Source organism: Microcaecilia unicolor, chromosome 5, assembly GCF_901765095.1.
Source record: "Microcaecilia unicolor chromosome 5, aMicUni1.1, whole genome shotgun sequence".
NCBI classification, from domain to species: Eukaryota; Metazoa; Chordata; class Amphibia; order Gymnophiona; family Siphonopidae; genus Microcaecilia; species Microcaecilia unicolor.
The window spans coordinates 183,020,798-183,037,400 of record NC_044035.1 but is presented as its reverse complement, the minus strand read 5'-3'; the positions used below and the strand labels follow the sequence as shown (position 1 = coordinate 183,037,400).

Below are 16,603 nucleotides of genomic sequence, written 5' to 3'. Positions count from 1 at the left end.
TGGACTGGTCTGGCAAGCAATAATGAAACAGTGATGGAATATTCATTCGCATAGCAAGCAATAATGAGCACTAATTTTTCTAATCATTCTACAACTCGAAACATATTTAATTATTTTCTCACTATACAAAACAGGGAACCACAGAAAAACTAAAATGGAGATCTCCCTCAAGAAAGCCAGACTCTGTAAACTGTGTAAACACTGGTAAAAGAGAAACAGAAATGTATTTTCTCCTGCACTCTGCAAAATACAAAAATAGAAAAGACGTACATTTCACAAAGCAAGCACACCTTAGTCCTTAAAAAGTATTAAATAAAAATATTTCTTTTCTACCTTTGTTGTCCGAGCACTTTATTTTTCTAATTGGGCTGGTCCCAGTCTCTTCCACTTTCCACATGCCTGTCTTCTCTAAATTCTTTTCCATGTTGATGTTTCCATTTCTTCTCTCTCTTCTTGGCTTCTTCCTTTCCTTCTCTACATCTGTCTGACAGTGACCTTTCATTTCATGTCCATCTCCCACCCCCTTCCTTTCTCTCACCTTAGTCTCTGTTTCACTTCTCATCTACCTACTAGCTTTTACCCTTGCTCCCTCTGTCCCTCCCTTAATATCCAGTCTCCTAAACCCCTATCTTTCCCCATCTTTCACCTGCTTCCTTAACCCCCATTCCCATCCTATTAGTCCTCATCTACCCTTCACTGAATCTCATCACCCTATCAGTCCCCAGCTCCATCTTTGTCTCTTTCATTCCCTTGCTTCCAAGGCCCATACCCCATGCCTTTCCTTCCTCTCCCCCCCCCTTGCAAGGTCGTGTCACTCTCCTTCTCTCCCTTCTTCTTTCCCTTCAAGGGCTTGTGTCGCTTTCCCTCCCCCCTCCCCACAAGGTCTTGTGTTGCTCTCCCTCCCTCCCAAGTTTGGTGTTGCTCTCCCAATCTTCCTGCCTCCCCCCCCCCCCCCCCCCCAGGGTTGGTGTCATCCTCCCTCTGTTCCCACAAGGTCCAGTATCACACTCCCTCCCTCCGAGTCCAGTGTTGCTTGCCCTCCTACCCCCGCCGCCGGGTCCTGTGTCACACTGTCCCTCCCCCCTCTGCAAGCTCCGGTGTCACTCCTCCACCTCTCCGCTATGCTCTCGCTGTAGCCTTTCCATCTTTCGGGCTGCCGGCAGCGTTAGCAATGTAAGCACGCTGCCTTCGCGCACTGGGAAGCCTTCTCTCTGCAGCGAGTGACCTGCCTATGCGGAAACAGGAAGTCGCAATAGAGAGAAGGCTTCCGGGCTGTGTGAAGGCAGCATGCTTACATACGTTGCCAGCAGCCCGGAAGATGGAAAGGCTGCAGCTGGAGCATAGTGGAGAGGTGGAGGAGTGACACCGGAGCTTGCAGAGGGGGGAGGGAGAGTGCAACACAGGACCTGGTGGCAGGGTGTGTGTGTGTGGGAGAGAGCAAGCAACACCGGAGCTTGCAGGGGGGGAGGGAGAGCGATCGACACCAGACTTGTAAGGAAGGGAGTGAGGACGGGAGGTGCAGGGTGCGGGTGCAGGGGTTGTTACCGCTCTTGCAGGGCGAGGAAATAATCTCTGTTTGCACCTGCGGTAAAAGAGGCGAGAAATAAGATGCTGCTCTCCTGCCTAGTATGAAAAGTATTAATGCCTGTTTTCAATAAAGTCATCTGAATAGACCATGAGAAATATCCCTGGAAGGTTTTTCACGTAGGATACAGTGACTTTTTCTCTTTTGCTGATGGTCCTGCTGCCACATGTCTGCAGTTGTAGCACTACAGTCCTGCATGCCGCAGCCTAGGCCCTTGCTGGAAGTGCAGCCACTACAGCTAATTTTTCCATTTTTTATTTTTATTCAGATAGTTTAAAAAAATGAACATACTTGGCTGTGAACAAATTTAGAGCTTTTATTTAAGTTAAGGAGAGGTGTCAAATTTCAGTTGTCTACTGGATGAAATTCAATTTGCGTAAGTCTAATAAATAATATGGTTTTTATATAGTTCTCTGTTCTAGTTATGTTTATTAATGATTTGACGCCTCACCAAATCCTGGGACCCATATCTAAGTGATTTACAAAATTTCACAAATGCATAAAAAGAAAAGAAAACAGAATGCCATTGAGTGACAGGACAGATTCCAGGTACACCAGAAAACAGACATAATAAAAATTAAGTTAGGCTAGAACAGGGGTGGACCTGTCATTGAATTTTATACAGCCAGTGAGAGCATGGGAAGTATTAAAAAAAAAAAAAACCCTCCATAACCAGAGTTATGGTGATTTTTTTAAATGCTGTTTTTCGCAAATATTTTCAGAATAATCACTTGGCAGTTTCCATCATTTTTAGTTAAATTTTTACTTATTTATCACAGAAGGTTATAGAGCTCTGCATTTACGGTTCTGACCTTATGTAATGTTGCGGCCCTCTGCGTATAAAGGTTGTCCACCCCTAAGTGTTTTGATTGGGCTTAAGTTTGTTGGTGGGGAGAGGCTGTTTACTGGGTATGTTTTTCTGGTATTGTGGTCTGATCTCTCCCTGACACCTGTCTTTTCTGTTTCCTCCTGCAGGGGGCTCCTCACGGACACGCTCCACTATGTCGCTGTCTGTTCGGCCTCAGCGGCGCCTCCTGTCCTCGGCCATCACTAGGAGCCAGTCTTTTGCTGGGGTGAACTCTTCGGATAAGTGCTACAGGTGAGATCCTCGTGTGCCTTTCTGTTGCTGCTATTCGTGCAGCTATTTGGACTGCTACATGACAAATCCTACAGACATGCTGGTTTCCAGATAAGGTGAAGTTTTTCTTTTTGGAAGGGTGGTGCTGCAGTATCGATGTTAATGATTCTGGTACATACAGTGGTGATGACTTTAAACTCTGAAGGGGGAGTCAGGAAGATGGAACACAGCTAGGTCCTACCTGGTGGCACCATATTACCACACAGAATGATGTGTGTTTAATTCCTTCCTCTTATTTTTGTTCCTAATGCAGAGGTTGTGCTCGCGGCCCCTATAAGGAAAAACTTGCTGGTTCACTCTGGACAGCAATGTGTATCATGCTTGAGGTTGTCCCCCTTTCCTAACCTTAAAAGAAGCCTCTGATGCTTTATTGTCCCAGGATATTCTGGAGGCTGCATGTCCACTGTCCAGGCTCTCTAGAATCTTGATATATCTGCTTCATTTCCCAATTGGCTGTCATTGAGGCAGCAGGGGGGTGGTTGTGTAGAAGGGTATTCTGAGAACTGAAGTCTGTGTCATAGGTAATCAGCACAGGCAAAGTAACTGTTTAAAAGCCAGAGTAAGCAGTTATCCTAACCATTAGACTCCCAGGGCATACTGCTCTTCTGTGTATACTGCCAGATAGAACTCTGTAGGTAGCAATTACTGTCAGATGTTGCACATGATTTAAAACCACCAAATGTAAAACAACCATAACTCTCTGCACCACAGCTCAAGATGGAGAAAATGAGGGTTTGCTATAGCTTGGCCAGATCGTGCAAAGACTGATCCACCCACTGTATAAGTGGCACTGAGCTTCTATGCAGATGCAAAGTTTCTCAAGTAATGGTCATCCTCTGTTCCCACCCCTCCCCCACTATAACGCTTTGTGCATCTTTTAGCACCATCTCTGTATGTCATTTTAGCCCCATATAAATATAGACAATAAGTCACTCACCCCAGCCCTGGCCCTTGGGGGGGAGGGGGACTATGGCAGTGAAATATGGAAGAGTACTGGGCAATAGCAACAGCAGCAGCTTCAGGAGGGGGATGACTTTGGCAGCAGCAGAAGCTTTAGCAGGCTTGGAAGTGTTTGTGGCTTGCAGCATTAAGCTGCCATATGAGATCCCCTCTTTAAAGGAAACCTAGAATTGATTATAAATAATGTAGTAATGCAATATTCTTTAGAATTACAGAAATGAAAGAATATACAACACATGCTACAGCACTCTTTGTATTAAAATAGGCAATGTCAAGAGCCACTTTGACTGTATGGCCTCCATGTGCATCTTGCAAGCCCTCAGGGATGGGGAGGGTGTGTGCCAGAAGTTGGGGGGAATGTAGGGAGTGAAAGTGTGAAGGGGGCTGTTAGGCGGGGGGGGGGGGGGGGGGGGGTTGTCTGTGAAAGGATATGTTAGGGATGAGCACCCTCTCCACTTCACCTGACCTCGGGATCTTTCCCAGAACCCTACACTCTCTCCTTTTTCTCACTTGCTCTTTTAGCCAAATCCTTCACCCACTCTCCTCCCCATTTTGTAGTCTAGCACTCGCTCTCCCCAGTCACCCATGGTCTCTTGCCCCACTTCCTCAAACCCCATTTCCCACTCACCTTTATGTTCCTCATTCCCCCCCCCCCCCCCAAGGGTTGTTAACAGCACAGCTGACAGTGTGGCATAGAAAACACAGAGGCATGAGACAATAAATATATACCGCGCCTTTGTGAAAGACTCCCTGAAAGAAGGGTGGCAATTAAATTTCAAGAACGATATGGAAAAGATGGGGGGGGAGGGGACGACAAGAAATAAGTTTTGAGTAGGTCTGAGTGAAAGAGAAGAGGTATAAGGAATATTGATAGGTTTTCCTCTCTGCCGTTCTCAAGTAGAGCGCATGATGGGTTAGTAAAAAAAAGTAAATATAATTTTAAAAAATCTTGTATGTAAATCTGATTTGTATGGGCAACCAGTGCTGTCTTTCAGCAGGAGTAATGTGGTCAAATTTGCGGGCCCCTTTATAGGAGCTGAACTTTAGTATTCTGGATTCACTGAAGAGATTTGGAAGAAAATTTCAGACCAGACAGAAGAGCTGCAGTATTATACACAGCTTAACGCAAGTGCAAAATACTACTACTACTACTTAACATTTCTAAAGCGCTACTAGGGTTACGCAGCGCTGTACAATTTAACATAGAAGGACAATCCCTGCTCAAAGAGCTTACAATCTAAAAGACGCGTGAGCAGTCAGACCGATAGGGGCATAACTTGATACATCCTTAGGAGCAAGAAATGAATGAATAGAACAAATTTAAGAGCGGAAAATGAATTTTGTTTTACAAGAAAGAGCTGCTATCTGGACAGATACCAAGATGTACCTGCAATTGATGGAGCTACATGCAGTAGGTAGTTTTTCCTAGTAATCCTGGTGGCCTATTTTTTTTTTTTTCAGGCTTGCATGTAAGATTGAGAAAACCACTTGACAGTGAGCAGTCGGTTGTTCAGGTTGGCAATGTTGGGAAGACCGTGAGAATCTGTATGGATATCTAAGTTGCTATCATCTGTGTAGATAAAAGTGCCAATCCTGATGTGTTGCATTAGGTTAGCCAAAGGATGTTGAACAGGGAAGGGACTAAAATAGAGCCCTGGGGCCCACCACAGGACAGAGGGAATGTGTCAGACTTATTGCAGTTCTAGTTTACATGAAAGGAATACCAGTGTCTTGAAGTATGTCCATAAGTAGTGGGTGATCCAAATAGCACAGTTTTTTTTTTAAATCTAGCAGAATAGAGCATTTTTTTCATTAACAAGGTTGACCTGGGTCTCATCAGTTGTTGCTAGTAGTGTGGTCTTTTTGCTGTGTTAGGGCTGAAACCCAGATTGTTTCAGATCAAATACATTACTTGATTTTGTGGCACAAATAATTTTAAGAGATGCAGTAACTTAATAAGTTTTGATATGAAGAGGAGGTTGGAGATTGGGCAGTAGTTGGAAATGATGTTAAATATCGAGGTGAGCGCTCTTTAGAAGAGAGCCGATCCTAGCCCTACTCCCTGAAAATGGGGACATAACCTTGTGAGAAGCTAATTGATATTATATATATATATATATATATATATATATATATATATAGTTTTGTTTTTAAATGTTATGTCATTTGTTTTGTAGCCCCTGATGCAGCCCTGTTGGGCAAAACACGGCCAGTGTCGGGCTGATTCTGAATATTTTTGTCATATAATAAATTGATATTTCTCTCTTATCGATCTGCTCTTTTGTTTTTCCATTTTGGAGTTTGCAGACCGGTTGCCCTGTTTTCTTATACTGAGAGAAAACAGCTTAAGTTAGTCATCGGAGGATCGTGAAGCTGTTTGAAAGAAACCTAAGCTTTCGTTTACGGAGCAGTGTCATATAGCTTGAACGCCGCATTCTGGGGGGGGGGGGGGGGTTAAATCTTTTTTTTATTACCTCCGGCTCCGTCCAGCCGTGTCATTGAAAGTCCTGCCTGTCTCTAGCCTTCCCTTTGTGAGTTCGTTCCCTCAGTCCCGTCTTTTCACGTCATTTCCTTTTTCCGCGAGGGTGGGACTCTGAGGGAATGAACTTGAAGGGAAGGCTAGAGACGGGCAGGGTTTTCAATAACACGGCCGCTTCAACGGAGGTAATCAGGGGAGCAAGGAGAATCGCTGGGTATGGGTGGCTGGAGGGGGGGGGGCAGGGGAGAGAAGATAATCGCTGGGTATGGGTGGCTGGAGGGGGAGGCAGGGTAGCGAAGAGAATCGCTGGGTATGGGTGGCTGGAGGGGGGCAGGGGAGAGAAGAGAATCGCTGGGTATAGGTAGCTGGAGGGGACGGCAGGGGAGAGAAGAGAATCGCTGGGTATGGGTAGCTGGAGGGGAGGGCAGGGGAGAGGAGATGTTGCTGGACATGGGTGGATGGAGGAGAGGGAAGGGAGAGAGAAGAAATGCTGGGCATGGATGGAGGGGAGGGAAGAGTGAGGAAGGAGATGAGATGAGGGAAAAAGATGAGAGGAGAAAAACTGCACATGGATGAATAAAATAGGCAGAAGCTGGATCCACTGGACAGTCAAGTCTGCGGAGGACCCAGTTTTTACTCACGGATGTAGGACAAGAAATGAAGAAGAAAAGGTGGAAAGTAAAGAAATAATGGAAAGGAAGCCCTAGAAATGGAGTTGAGGACAGATAGCAGCAGAATCGGATACTGGGCCAGCATGATCAGAAAAACAAAGTCATCAGACAACAAAGGTTGAAAAAATCATTTTATTTTCATTATAGTGTTTAGAATATGTCCACTTTGAGAATCAGGTGCTCAACATTAAAAGTTTATATTTATTTACTTATTTATGGCATTTTATCCCACATTAAACATGAATTAGATTGGAACCTAGGATCATTTCATTTTTGTTTTCCTGGAGTAATGCATTGCCCCCCCCAGGCTCTCTCCCCGGCTATAGCCAGCTCTGCAATTTGGGGGGGGGGGGGGGGCGCGCAGAGGTGGACCGGGGAAGAGAGCCTGTTGTTACTACTACTACTACTTAACATTTCTAAAGCGCTACTAGGGTTATGCAGCACTGTACAATTTAACATAGAGGGGCGGTCCCTGCTCAAAGAGCTTACAATCTAAGAGACAATGTGAAACGGTCAGTCCGATAGAGGCGGTCAAATTGGGGCAGTCTGGATTTACTGAACGGTAAGAGTTAGGTGCCAAATGCAGCATTGAAGAGTTGGGTTTTAAGCAAAGACTTGAAGATGGGCAGGGAGGGGGCTTGGCGTAAGGGCTCAGGAAGGTTTTTCCAAGCATAGGGTGAGGCGAGGCAGAATGAGCGGAGCCTGGAGTTGGCGGTGGTGGAGAAGGGTACAGAGAGGAGGGATTTTGTCCTGTAAACGGAGTTACGGGCGGGAACGTAAGGGGAGATGAGGGTAGAAAGGTAGTGAGGGCAGCAGGACTGAGTGCATTTGTAGGTAAGAAGCTTGAATTGAATGCGGTATCTGATTGGAAGCCAGTGAAGGTGACCTGAGGAGAGGGTGATATAGAGTATATCGGTTCTGGGGGAATATGAGACGTGCAGCAGAGTTCTGAACGATTGAAGGGGGGATAGATGGCTAAATGGGAGACCGGTGAGGAGTAGTTGCAGTAGTCAAGGCGAGAGGTAATGAGAGCGTGGACGAGAGTTCGGGTGGAGTGTTCCGAGAGGAAGGGCGAATTTTTGCTGATGTTAAAGAGGAAGAAGCGGCAGGTCTGGCTATCTGCTGGATATGCGCAGAGAAGGAGAGGGAGGAGTCAAAGATGACTCCGAGGTTGCGGGCAGATGAGACGGGGAGGATGAGGTTGTTATCAACTGAGATAGAAAGTGGAGGAAGAGGAGACGTGGGTTTTGGTGGAAAGACGATGAGCTCGGTCTTGGACATGTTCAGTTTCAGGTGGCGGTTGGACATCCAGGCAGCAATGTCGGATAGCAGGCTGATACCTTTGCCTGGGTCTCTGCGGTGATGTCTGGTGTGTGAGAGATATAGCTGGGTGTCATCAGCATAGAGATGATACTGGAAACCATGAGATGAGATCAGGGAGCCCAGGGAAGAGGTGTAGATTGAGAAGAGAAGGGGTCCAAGGACAGATCCCTGGGGAACACCAACAGATAGGGGGATAGGGGTGGAGGAAGATCCATGAGAGTGAACTCTGAAGGTGCGGTGGGAGAGATAGGAGGAGAACCAGGAGAGGACAGAGCCCTGGAACCCAAATGAGGACAGTGTGGCAAGAAGTAAGTCATGATTGACAGTGTCAAAAGCAGCGGATAGATCAAGGAGGATGAGGATGGAGTAGTGGCCTCTGGATTTGGCAAGGAACAGGTCATTACAGAATTTAGAGAGTGCTGTTTCTGTCGAGTGAAGAGGGCGAAAACCGGATTGAAGTGGATCCGAGGATGGCATGAGAGGAGAGAAAATCAAGGCAGCGGCTGTGAACGGCATGCTCAAGTATTTTGGAGAGGAAGGGTAGGAGGGAGATGGGGGGCGGTAGTTGGAGGGACAGGTAGGGTCAAGTGATGGTTTTTTTGAGGAGAGGTGTGAGTACGGCGTGCTTGAAGGTGTCAGGGACAGTTGCAGTGGAGAGAGAGAGGTTGAGGATATGACAGATGGAGGGGTGACAGTATGAGAGATGATGTTAAGTAAGTTGGTGGGGATGGGATCAGAAGAGCAGGTGGTGCATTTCGAGGAGGAAAGAAGGCGAGCGGTTCCAGCACACCACTGCTATACCTATCTCCCACTCTTGTGCCCTTGCCAACTTTCTCATTGCCTGTCTTTCTCCTTTTCTAATTCCCCTTTACTACTGCCTTTCACCTATTCCCTAGACCCGGTTGCCATGCTCTGTACTCACAGAGAATTACCTTCCTTTGATTCCCTCACCAGCACCATCTGTATTGTACAACCCTTTTTGACATCCAGCCCTGTTCTTTCTTTTTCTTAGCCCCTACCCAGCTTCTGATTTTCCCTTGTTCAACTCCTCCTTCCCAGCTCTCTTTTTGCATTCTCACCCTTTCCACAGTCCTTTGTCTCTTTAAATTGCTTCTTAACTACTTCCTGGCCTCTTCAGATCCTTCAGTCTCTCCATCTCTCCCTCCCTTCTCACCACCCTCTTCCATCTTCAGAGGCATTACTTTACCTTTTACTCTCATTCTTTTGACTTGCATCTGTTTTCTTCCTAATTCCAAATGCTCTCCCTCTCCAGACACTCTTCCTTCTCTTTATTCACCCTTCTGCACTGTTCTCCTTTCTCATCACCTCCATCTGCTGCTCTGGTTTTCTTGCCATACTCTCCATCTACTTTTTTTCTTCTCACTCTCTCCATCCCCTTGTGCTTCTTTCTCTAGAAGATATTACTATTTCCCTCTTGTTTCATGAAGTTTCACACTGCTCTTCTCCCAACCCCTCCTCACATGCATCTCTTCTCCATTCTCATACGCACAGAAACTAAATCCTCTTCCTCCCTCACTCATCTTTTTCACATACATCCCACTCCTTTCCCTCATTTCTCTTCGCCACCACTCCTCCTTCCTCCCTTCCTCTCTGCTGTTCTTTCTATCATGTTTATACTTGACCTTTCCATCTTTTGATTCTCCTCTCCAGTTATCCCATCCCCTGGCATCTTATCTCCTGTATCTTTCCCACAACCCCCAGTATGTGCCTTGACCACTTTTGCTTATTCCACAATATTTGTGTAAAACACTATATACGTGTAGTAATGCTACAGAAATTAGTAGTAGCATCCTCTCCTTAGCTTTCTACCCCTTCCCTCCACTCTGTCTCATCCAGCATCGTCTTTGCCCTTTTCTGCTGCTTTCCATTTTTTCCTCTCCTTCCTGTCCCACGATTACTCCCTCACTACCTGGGAATCCATGCTGCTGTCCTCACAGTTCCTCTTTGTTCGCAGCACTGGCAGAAACAAAGGATTGCAGGGACAGCAGTGTGGACTTAGGGCCCAATGCTTAAGCAAATTGGGCTTGCAGTGTTTCATTTAGACTGGTTTAGCCAGTCTAAATGAAACATTATTTTGCGTGTAATGCACAGAGGCCCCAAGCCATTCCCTGAGCCCAAACCTCTGACCCCCCCCCCCCCCCCCAACAAAAAAACACTCCTTTATGTTCTGGTGGCCCTCCTCCCGCCCCCTACCTAAATAAAATCCCCAGTTGTTCAGTGGACTCCCTCCCACTCCCCCCAACCTAAAATAAATCCCTGGTGGTCCAGTGGACCCACTGACCAACCTTCCTGGTGGTCCAGTGGACTCACCGATGCGGCCCAGTGGTCCCCAGGCTGCGCCAAGCCCAACTCCGTAGTGAACACTGGCCCTGGTGTTCTAGTGAAGTCCCACCCCTCCCTGACCCCTCCACATACCTTTTTTCTGAGGCAGGAGGACCACCTACTCCCTCTTGCCTCTGGCCCACCCTCATCAAAATGTCAGTGCTCAGCCCCTGCCCAGTTCATCCTGGGATGCACTGAGGTGGGCCTAAGTACCGTATAAGTGTGAAGATGGTGGTGTGGCGGCATCGCTTCTGTCTTTTTCCAGATTTGGCCTTGGGGATGAGTGGGAGGTGTCAGACACCAAGGATTTTTTTTTTAAGTAGGGGAGAAAGGGGACAGGTTTGGATGGGTGGAGGGTGCTGCTAGTCAAAGGGATTTTTTAAAAAAAATGTTGGGAATGGAGGGTTGGGTTGGCAAGGGAAGAGGCCCTAGAACTACTAGGAATGGGAACCAATGCAGAAAAAGATGGGGGTGATAGGGGACCCGGGGTGGGCCTTGTTAGTTTTTCTGCCCTGGATGCAGAGGGCAAATCAACCCTTTTGCACTGCCTCAGATCTGATGGTAATTTTCTCACAATGTGCTTGCTTAAAACATCTCTGCATTGAGGCAGAATATCTAATAGCCTACTTCATGTTTGTTTTCATTTACTGTGCACCAACATGCGAATTAACTCCCACTCTGAGCCCTAACACTCATTAACCGCCTGCTGATAACCGCAGCAGCTTTTTGCATTGGTCCCATAGTGATTTAAGGAATTGCACCTTTCAAACTGTCTTCCCAACCATGCTGATAGGCCTTTCCTTGAACCTGTGTGTGGCAAGAGAAACTGTGTGCAATACCAGGGGCTGTCTTTTTTTTTTTTGGATTGGTGATTATACCTAAAGGGGTAAAACCTCCTATTATAGTGATAGCCTGTGGCTGACTGGCTTAGTATGATTCTGAGCTAAAAGTTCATCTCTTGTTTTAATAAGAGGTTATACCGTATGGGACAGGTAGAGAAGGGGACTGACTTCTCAACCCCCCCCCCCCCCCCAAAAAAAAGTAAAATGAATGGAAAAACAACAAAGGTGGAAATCTACCATCAGTTTTTTACTGGTCATTTGGGTGTGTGTAAATATATGGATGGAAAATCAAAATGGACGATACCTAGAAAGCTGTGTGCCAGAGGCATAGCCAGAATTAATTTTTGGGAGGTGCTCAGTGGTGGACTGGTGGGGCAATGCATTTTATCTTTCTCCCCACCCCCATCCCCGCCCTGTTTATGTTTACCTTTGCTTACAGAGATGTTCAGAATCATCCCAGTGCTGCCTCAGCAGAAAAGAAGTTTATGGCCGCCTTTCCAGCTGCCGATATCAGCACTCCTCATGCATGCTCAGTTCATGCGCGAGCTGAGACAGCTCTGGGGCAATTCTGGGCAGCACATTCAACAGGTACTTTGGGTTGTGGAAGGGGCCTGAGCCTAAGTGGGAGGGGGGGAGGCCTAGGTCTCCCCCCCCCCCCCCCCCACATCCCACCTGCTGTGTACAAATTCTCTTTTAGACTGAGAAATTAAATTTCACATTTGGAGACCTTAAAGGCAGACGTAGGCTCGGCTGTTGTTCTGTAAAGAAGACCTGGTGTGATGTATCCATGAGTCAGGCTATGGTCAGTTATAGTGATGAATATAGAGAAAATTATTTCATTCTCTGATTTATGGACCTTGTTTTACATTTTTTAAAATATATTTATGATGTTCTAAAACACAATAAAATATTTGTAGCTTTTATGTGTGCAGATCTATTTTAGGCATATCAATTGATTAGGTTAATCCTTGTTAAATCAATATTGCACTTACCAAATATTTTTTAAGTTGTGCTAATGCATGTACAATGTACTAGTCCTTTCCTAAGTCTGCTTTCTCCTTTAAGTAAATTATACTATTTTACTTCTCAATATTCTCCTGTCCAGTCAGCTTCGATTACCAGAGTGAATATGCACGAGAGAGATTTGCATACACTAGAGACTCATTGTATATACACTGCCTTGGGTGAACATCTTCATTAAATCCCAGTCAGTAGGGTTATTTCTTTCTCACACGTAGGTGGTAATCCTGAAGACCTGACCAGCTAACTGTGCCACCCAAAGGCCAAATTACCTTTTGGTTGTGCATCTAAAAGAACTGTATTTCAGAAGTCCGGAGCAAAGCATATTATTAAGCACCAGAGAACAAGTGTTGATGGGAATGGTTCTTCAGAAGTTTACTAAAACGTTCAAATGGGGTTGGGATTAACAAATCGCTAGAATATAAGTAACTAAATAAATCAATCCCAAAGGTTAAGAATAGATTCAAGCCTGAAATGTTGACCTCAAGGGTTTCCTTATTTATTATTTTTTTATTTATTAAGAAGGAAAAAGACCTCAAAGAGCTCTGGGATACATTGTATCTAAAGAGCTAACCAGATCGATAAGATCCTCTTCATCATCGGCCATAAAAAAAAACCTTCTGAATGAAAGTTTTGGACATTACCCCATTTCGGAAGGTTTTTTATGGCCGATGATGGAGAGGATCTTATCGATCTGGTTAGCTCTTTAGATACAATGTATCCCAGAGCTCTTTGAGGCCTTTTTCCTTCTTAATAAATAAATAAGGAAACCCTTGAGGTCAAGATTTCAGGATTGAATCTATTCTTAGCAGAAATTTACCCATTAAAAAAAAAAAAAAATGTGTATATATATATATAAAACTCTGCTATACGTCATGATTGTATCCTCTGACAGTAAATCTTCCAGTTTAATTGTGCTTTGAATGATGAAATGCTTTCTTAAATTTATGATAAACTACCATCTGTTAGTTTCAGGAAGTGTCCCCTTGAAAAATGAGCTGTTCCATGCATTTTATACACATCTTTAATATCCATTCGTAAAGGAGGGTCCCTAATGTGAGAGAGCATACTGAATTTTTTTCTTTTTAGATGTTAAAATAAGATGTCTGCATTGTCCCTTGTCCTGGTCTCCTTTCACGGTTACTAAAGTGCCTCAGATATCTGTGTCTATTCTGAAAATATTATTTAACAGGTACTGGGGTAGTGGAGGTCAGTAATAAGCTGCTGCACCTGTTGCTCCCTAGATCTCAGCCTTTGCTAGGATACTTCCTAATATCTGGTTTGCTGTTTTTCAGTCAGGGGATCCCTTGAGAGGGAGCACACCCCTATACTTGTGTTTTTCTTTTTTTCTTTGTCTCAGGATGTGGAGTGAAGTATCTAGCTTCTTGCCTTTCTCATCATTGAAGCAGCCAGTCAGGGGGCCGTGCAGAGACCCCACCTCTGACTGTAATGTACACACAGGTTGAAGTCTGCAAACAAAAGCTAGGGGAGAGGTTGAGATTGTGAAGAGAGATGGCTTGGTCAGCTCTTGCCTGCTCTATCCTGCAAAAGATTCTTACCCCCTTTTAAAACAGAATGGTTCTTCTTAGTTTGAGGACTTTTTTTTTAAGTTTACTTAAGTAAAGAATTTAGGAGACTGCTGTGTGTAAGTTCTTAATGATTTTTTGGGTTCTAGCTACACCATATTTTTGATGCCAGATGGTAATGAGGACATGAGGACTTTGTTTTTGCATGGGTGAGTAGTTCTGGATCCAGACGTGCATGCAGACCATGAACCGTGTGCACGGGTGTCCTGGAAAGTAGGCTGCTCTTTATTTCTGGGTGGAACCTTTTTTGTTTGTTTTGGTTTTATGTTGGTGGTTCTTCCCTTTGCCAGGTTCTTTCTAAAGCAAGGACCTACGGAGGTAGTGCTCCTAGCTGTTGTATAGCAGCGACAGCTAATTGACTGGTTTACAGGTGTCCTTGTACTGGACTCCAAAGGGAATCAGGACCCATATATTGCAGCCTGGCTGAGTTAGGTGTGAGATGAGGGAATAAAAACTCTTGAAGGAACCCAGCTAGCTGTGACTGAAGAAGGCTGTGGAATTGGGCTTTATTAACCACCTTTTTAAAAAGATTCACCCAAGGTGGTGAAAGTTCTAATAGAATCAGGTTCTAATTGAGCTGGAAAGCCAAAAAGCTGCCAGGACAATGAGAAAAATAAAACAAAACACTAATGTTCCCTTTCTTTTCCCTTTCTGTAATCCTGTAGGAATTTCCCTGCCTTCAGTACGCCAACAGTCTCCAGGAAATCAGGTTCCAGGATCAGTAGGATGTTCTCAATGTCTCACAAGTCGCCCCCTCCCAAGGTGCCTCAGCCTGAACGGGTGGATGAGGTATATGAAGCACTGAAGAAAGGCTTGGGGTAAGTAGTGGGGTGGTGAATATGGACGAGTTAATGTGGATATATTGAAGCTGATCTTCCCAAAAAAAAAAAGCTGAGCTGCTAAATTTAGCAACTTAAGCCTCTTTCCTAAACTAATTTTGGCTGAAAATGGGGAGATAAAGTTGACAGTTGAAACTTTACTTAAATTTAGGAGGAAAGTTTTATGCTTCTAAATTTTGGCCTATCATTAATTTGCGTAGATTTATGACCCTAATTTAGATACCTAATGCTGAAAATCAGAGCTAAGCTCCTAACTCTTTTTTTTTTTTTCCCTGCCCTAAATCTGCTCCTCTTGACACAACCTTTTTAGACTCTTAACTTTAGGAGATTAGTGAAATTTTGAGCATGAGTTTAGGCACTCAGCCCTAGTAATTTTTCAAAGAGGCTAATTTTAGAAGTCCGACTTTCAAAGTTAGGTGCTTAAAAGCTTTGAAAATTTAACCTCATTGTTTTGCCAAATCTCTTGCAGCTCTCTCTGTATTGATGTATGTATGTGTGTATAGTATATATATCAATGTGATATAGATAATTTCTCCTTGGTGGCAGTACAGTGCTATGTAAATATTGGTACTTTTATAATTGCTACATAATTGGACTGCATTGCATCATAATTGGACTCCATGGTAATGTCTTGTGCTGCTTTGTTGTATGCATTTTTGCGTGTGTGTTGACTTGTTTTCCCTCTCTCTCAGAGCTTACCTGGAAGTACATCAGGCAGAACTGGACAAGCTTAACACACAGATCCGAGAGTCCAAGAGGAATTCCAGGCTGGTGAGGCTCAGTTACAATGGTGGAGTGAGGGGAAATCTCTATCCCTGTCTCTAGGAGAAAGTGCCACCATGGCACTATCTCATTTAATAGGCCCTGCAAGGGGGTAGTGGTCGTCTTTCTGTGAGGGGTGAGAGCAACCATCTCATGGGCTTTAGGATTGCAAGGTTACCTCTCTTCCCCCTGCCCCCCCCCTCAATCTGAGGTTCATGTAAAGAAGAAGGAATATAGGGCATTATATCTGAGGCCAAAGAAAGGGGTTGAGTTACTTTTAGTATTCTATCTGAAATTCCCCAACAAGGAAAAAAGAACAAAGGTTTCCTCACGCTGTTCTGTTTGAAGTGCCATAATGGGATGTGGGGAATACTAGATTCTTTTATATTTGTGCTGGAAAAGTATCAGCTCTATTAAACTCTGCTTATCAGTATGGTGATGATGCTGAATGCCTTTAGTGTGCCCAAAACAGGTGTGACGTTTCCTCCTCTTCACGCCTATCCTAAATCTCTCAGCCAAAAAACTTTCTCGTTAGTTGTCTTAACCTCTATTTTTTTTTCTTCTTTAGGGTTTCCTTTATGACTTGGATAAGGTAAGAAGACCCTACTCTTTCTATATTGTGTGGAAGAGTGGCCTACTGGTTAGTGTGTTGGGCTTTGATCCTGGCAACCTGGGTTTGGTTATCACTGCAGCTCCTTGTGACCTTGGGCAAGTCACTTAACCCTCCATTGCCCTAGGTACAAAAACTTAGATTTTGAGCCCTACTACTAGGGACAGAGAAAGTACCTGCATATAGGGCCTTATTCTGTAAAGTTTATGGTCCTAAATTACGAGCCTAACCTATGCTCCAAAATAGATTACACTCATAATTTAGGAGCATAACCTTTATAGAATAAGGCCCATAATGTGTACAGCACTGCGTATGTGTAGTAGCGCTATAGAAATGATTAGTAATAGTAGCAGAATAGCCACAAAAATATCCCAGATGACATGAAGGGAGAGCTCCTACTTTCCCAGGAAGTCTAGGGCTTGGGCAGCGCAAACTGTTAATGGAG

The 16,603-nt window shown here is 44.7% G+C and overlaps 1 protein-coding gene across 1 annotated transcript in view; it reads left to right on the top strand.

Moving 5' to 3' along the window:
* RIPOR1 (RHO family interacting cell polarization regulator 1) overlaps window positions 1–16,603 on the top strand; it is a 203,455-nt gene that overhangs the window by 59,194 nt on the left and 127,658 nt on the right. The window contains 4 exon segments of the mRNA XM_030203645.1: window positions 2,561–2,684; window positions 14,613–14,765; window positions 15,479–15,557; window positions 16,117–16,140. Coding sequence (XP_030059505.1) covers window positions 2,561–2,684; window positions 14,613–14,765; window positions 15,479–15,557; window positions 16,117–16,140 — 380 coding nt within the window.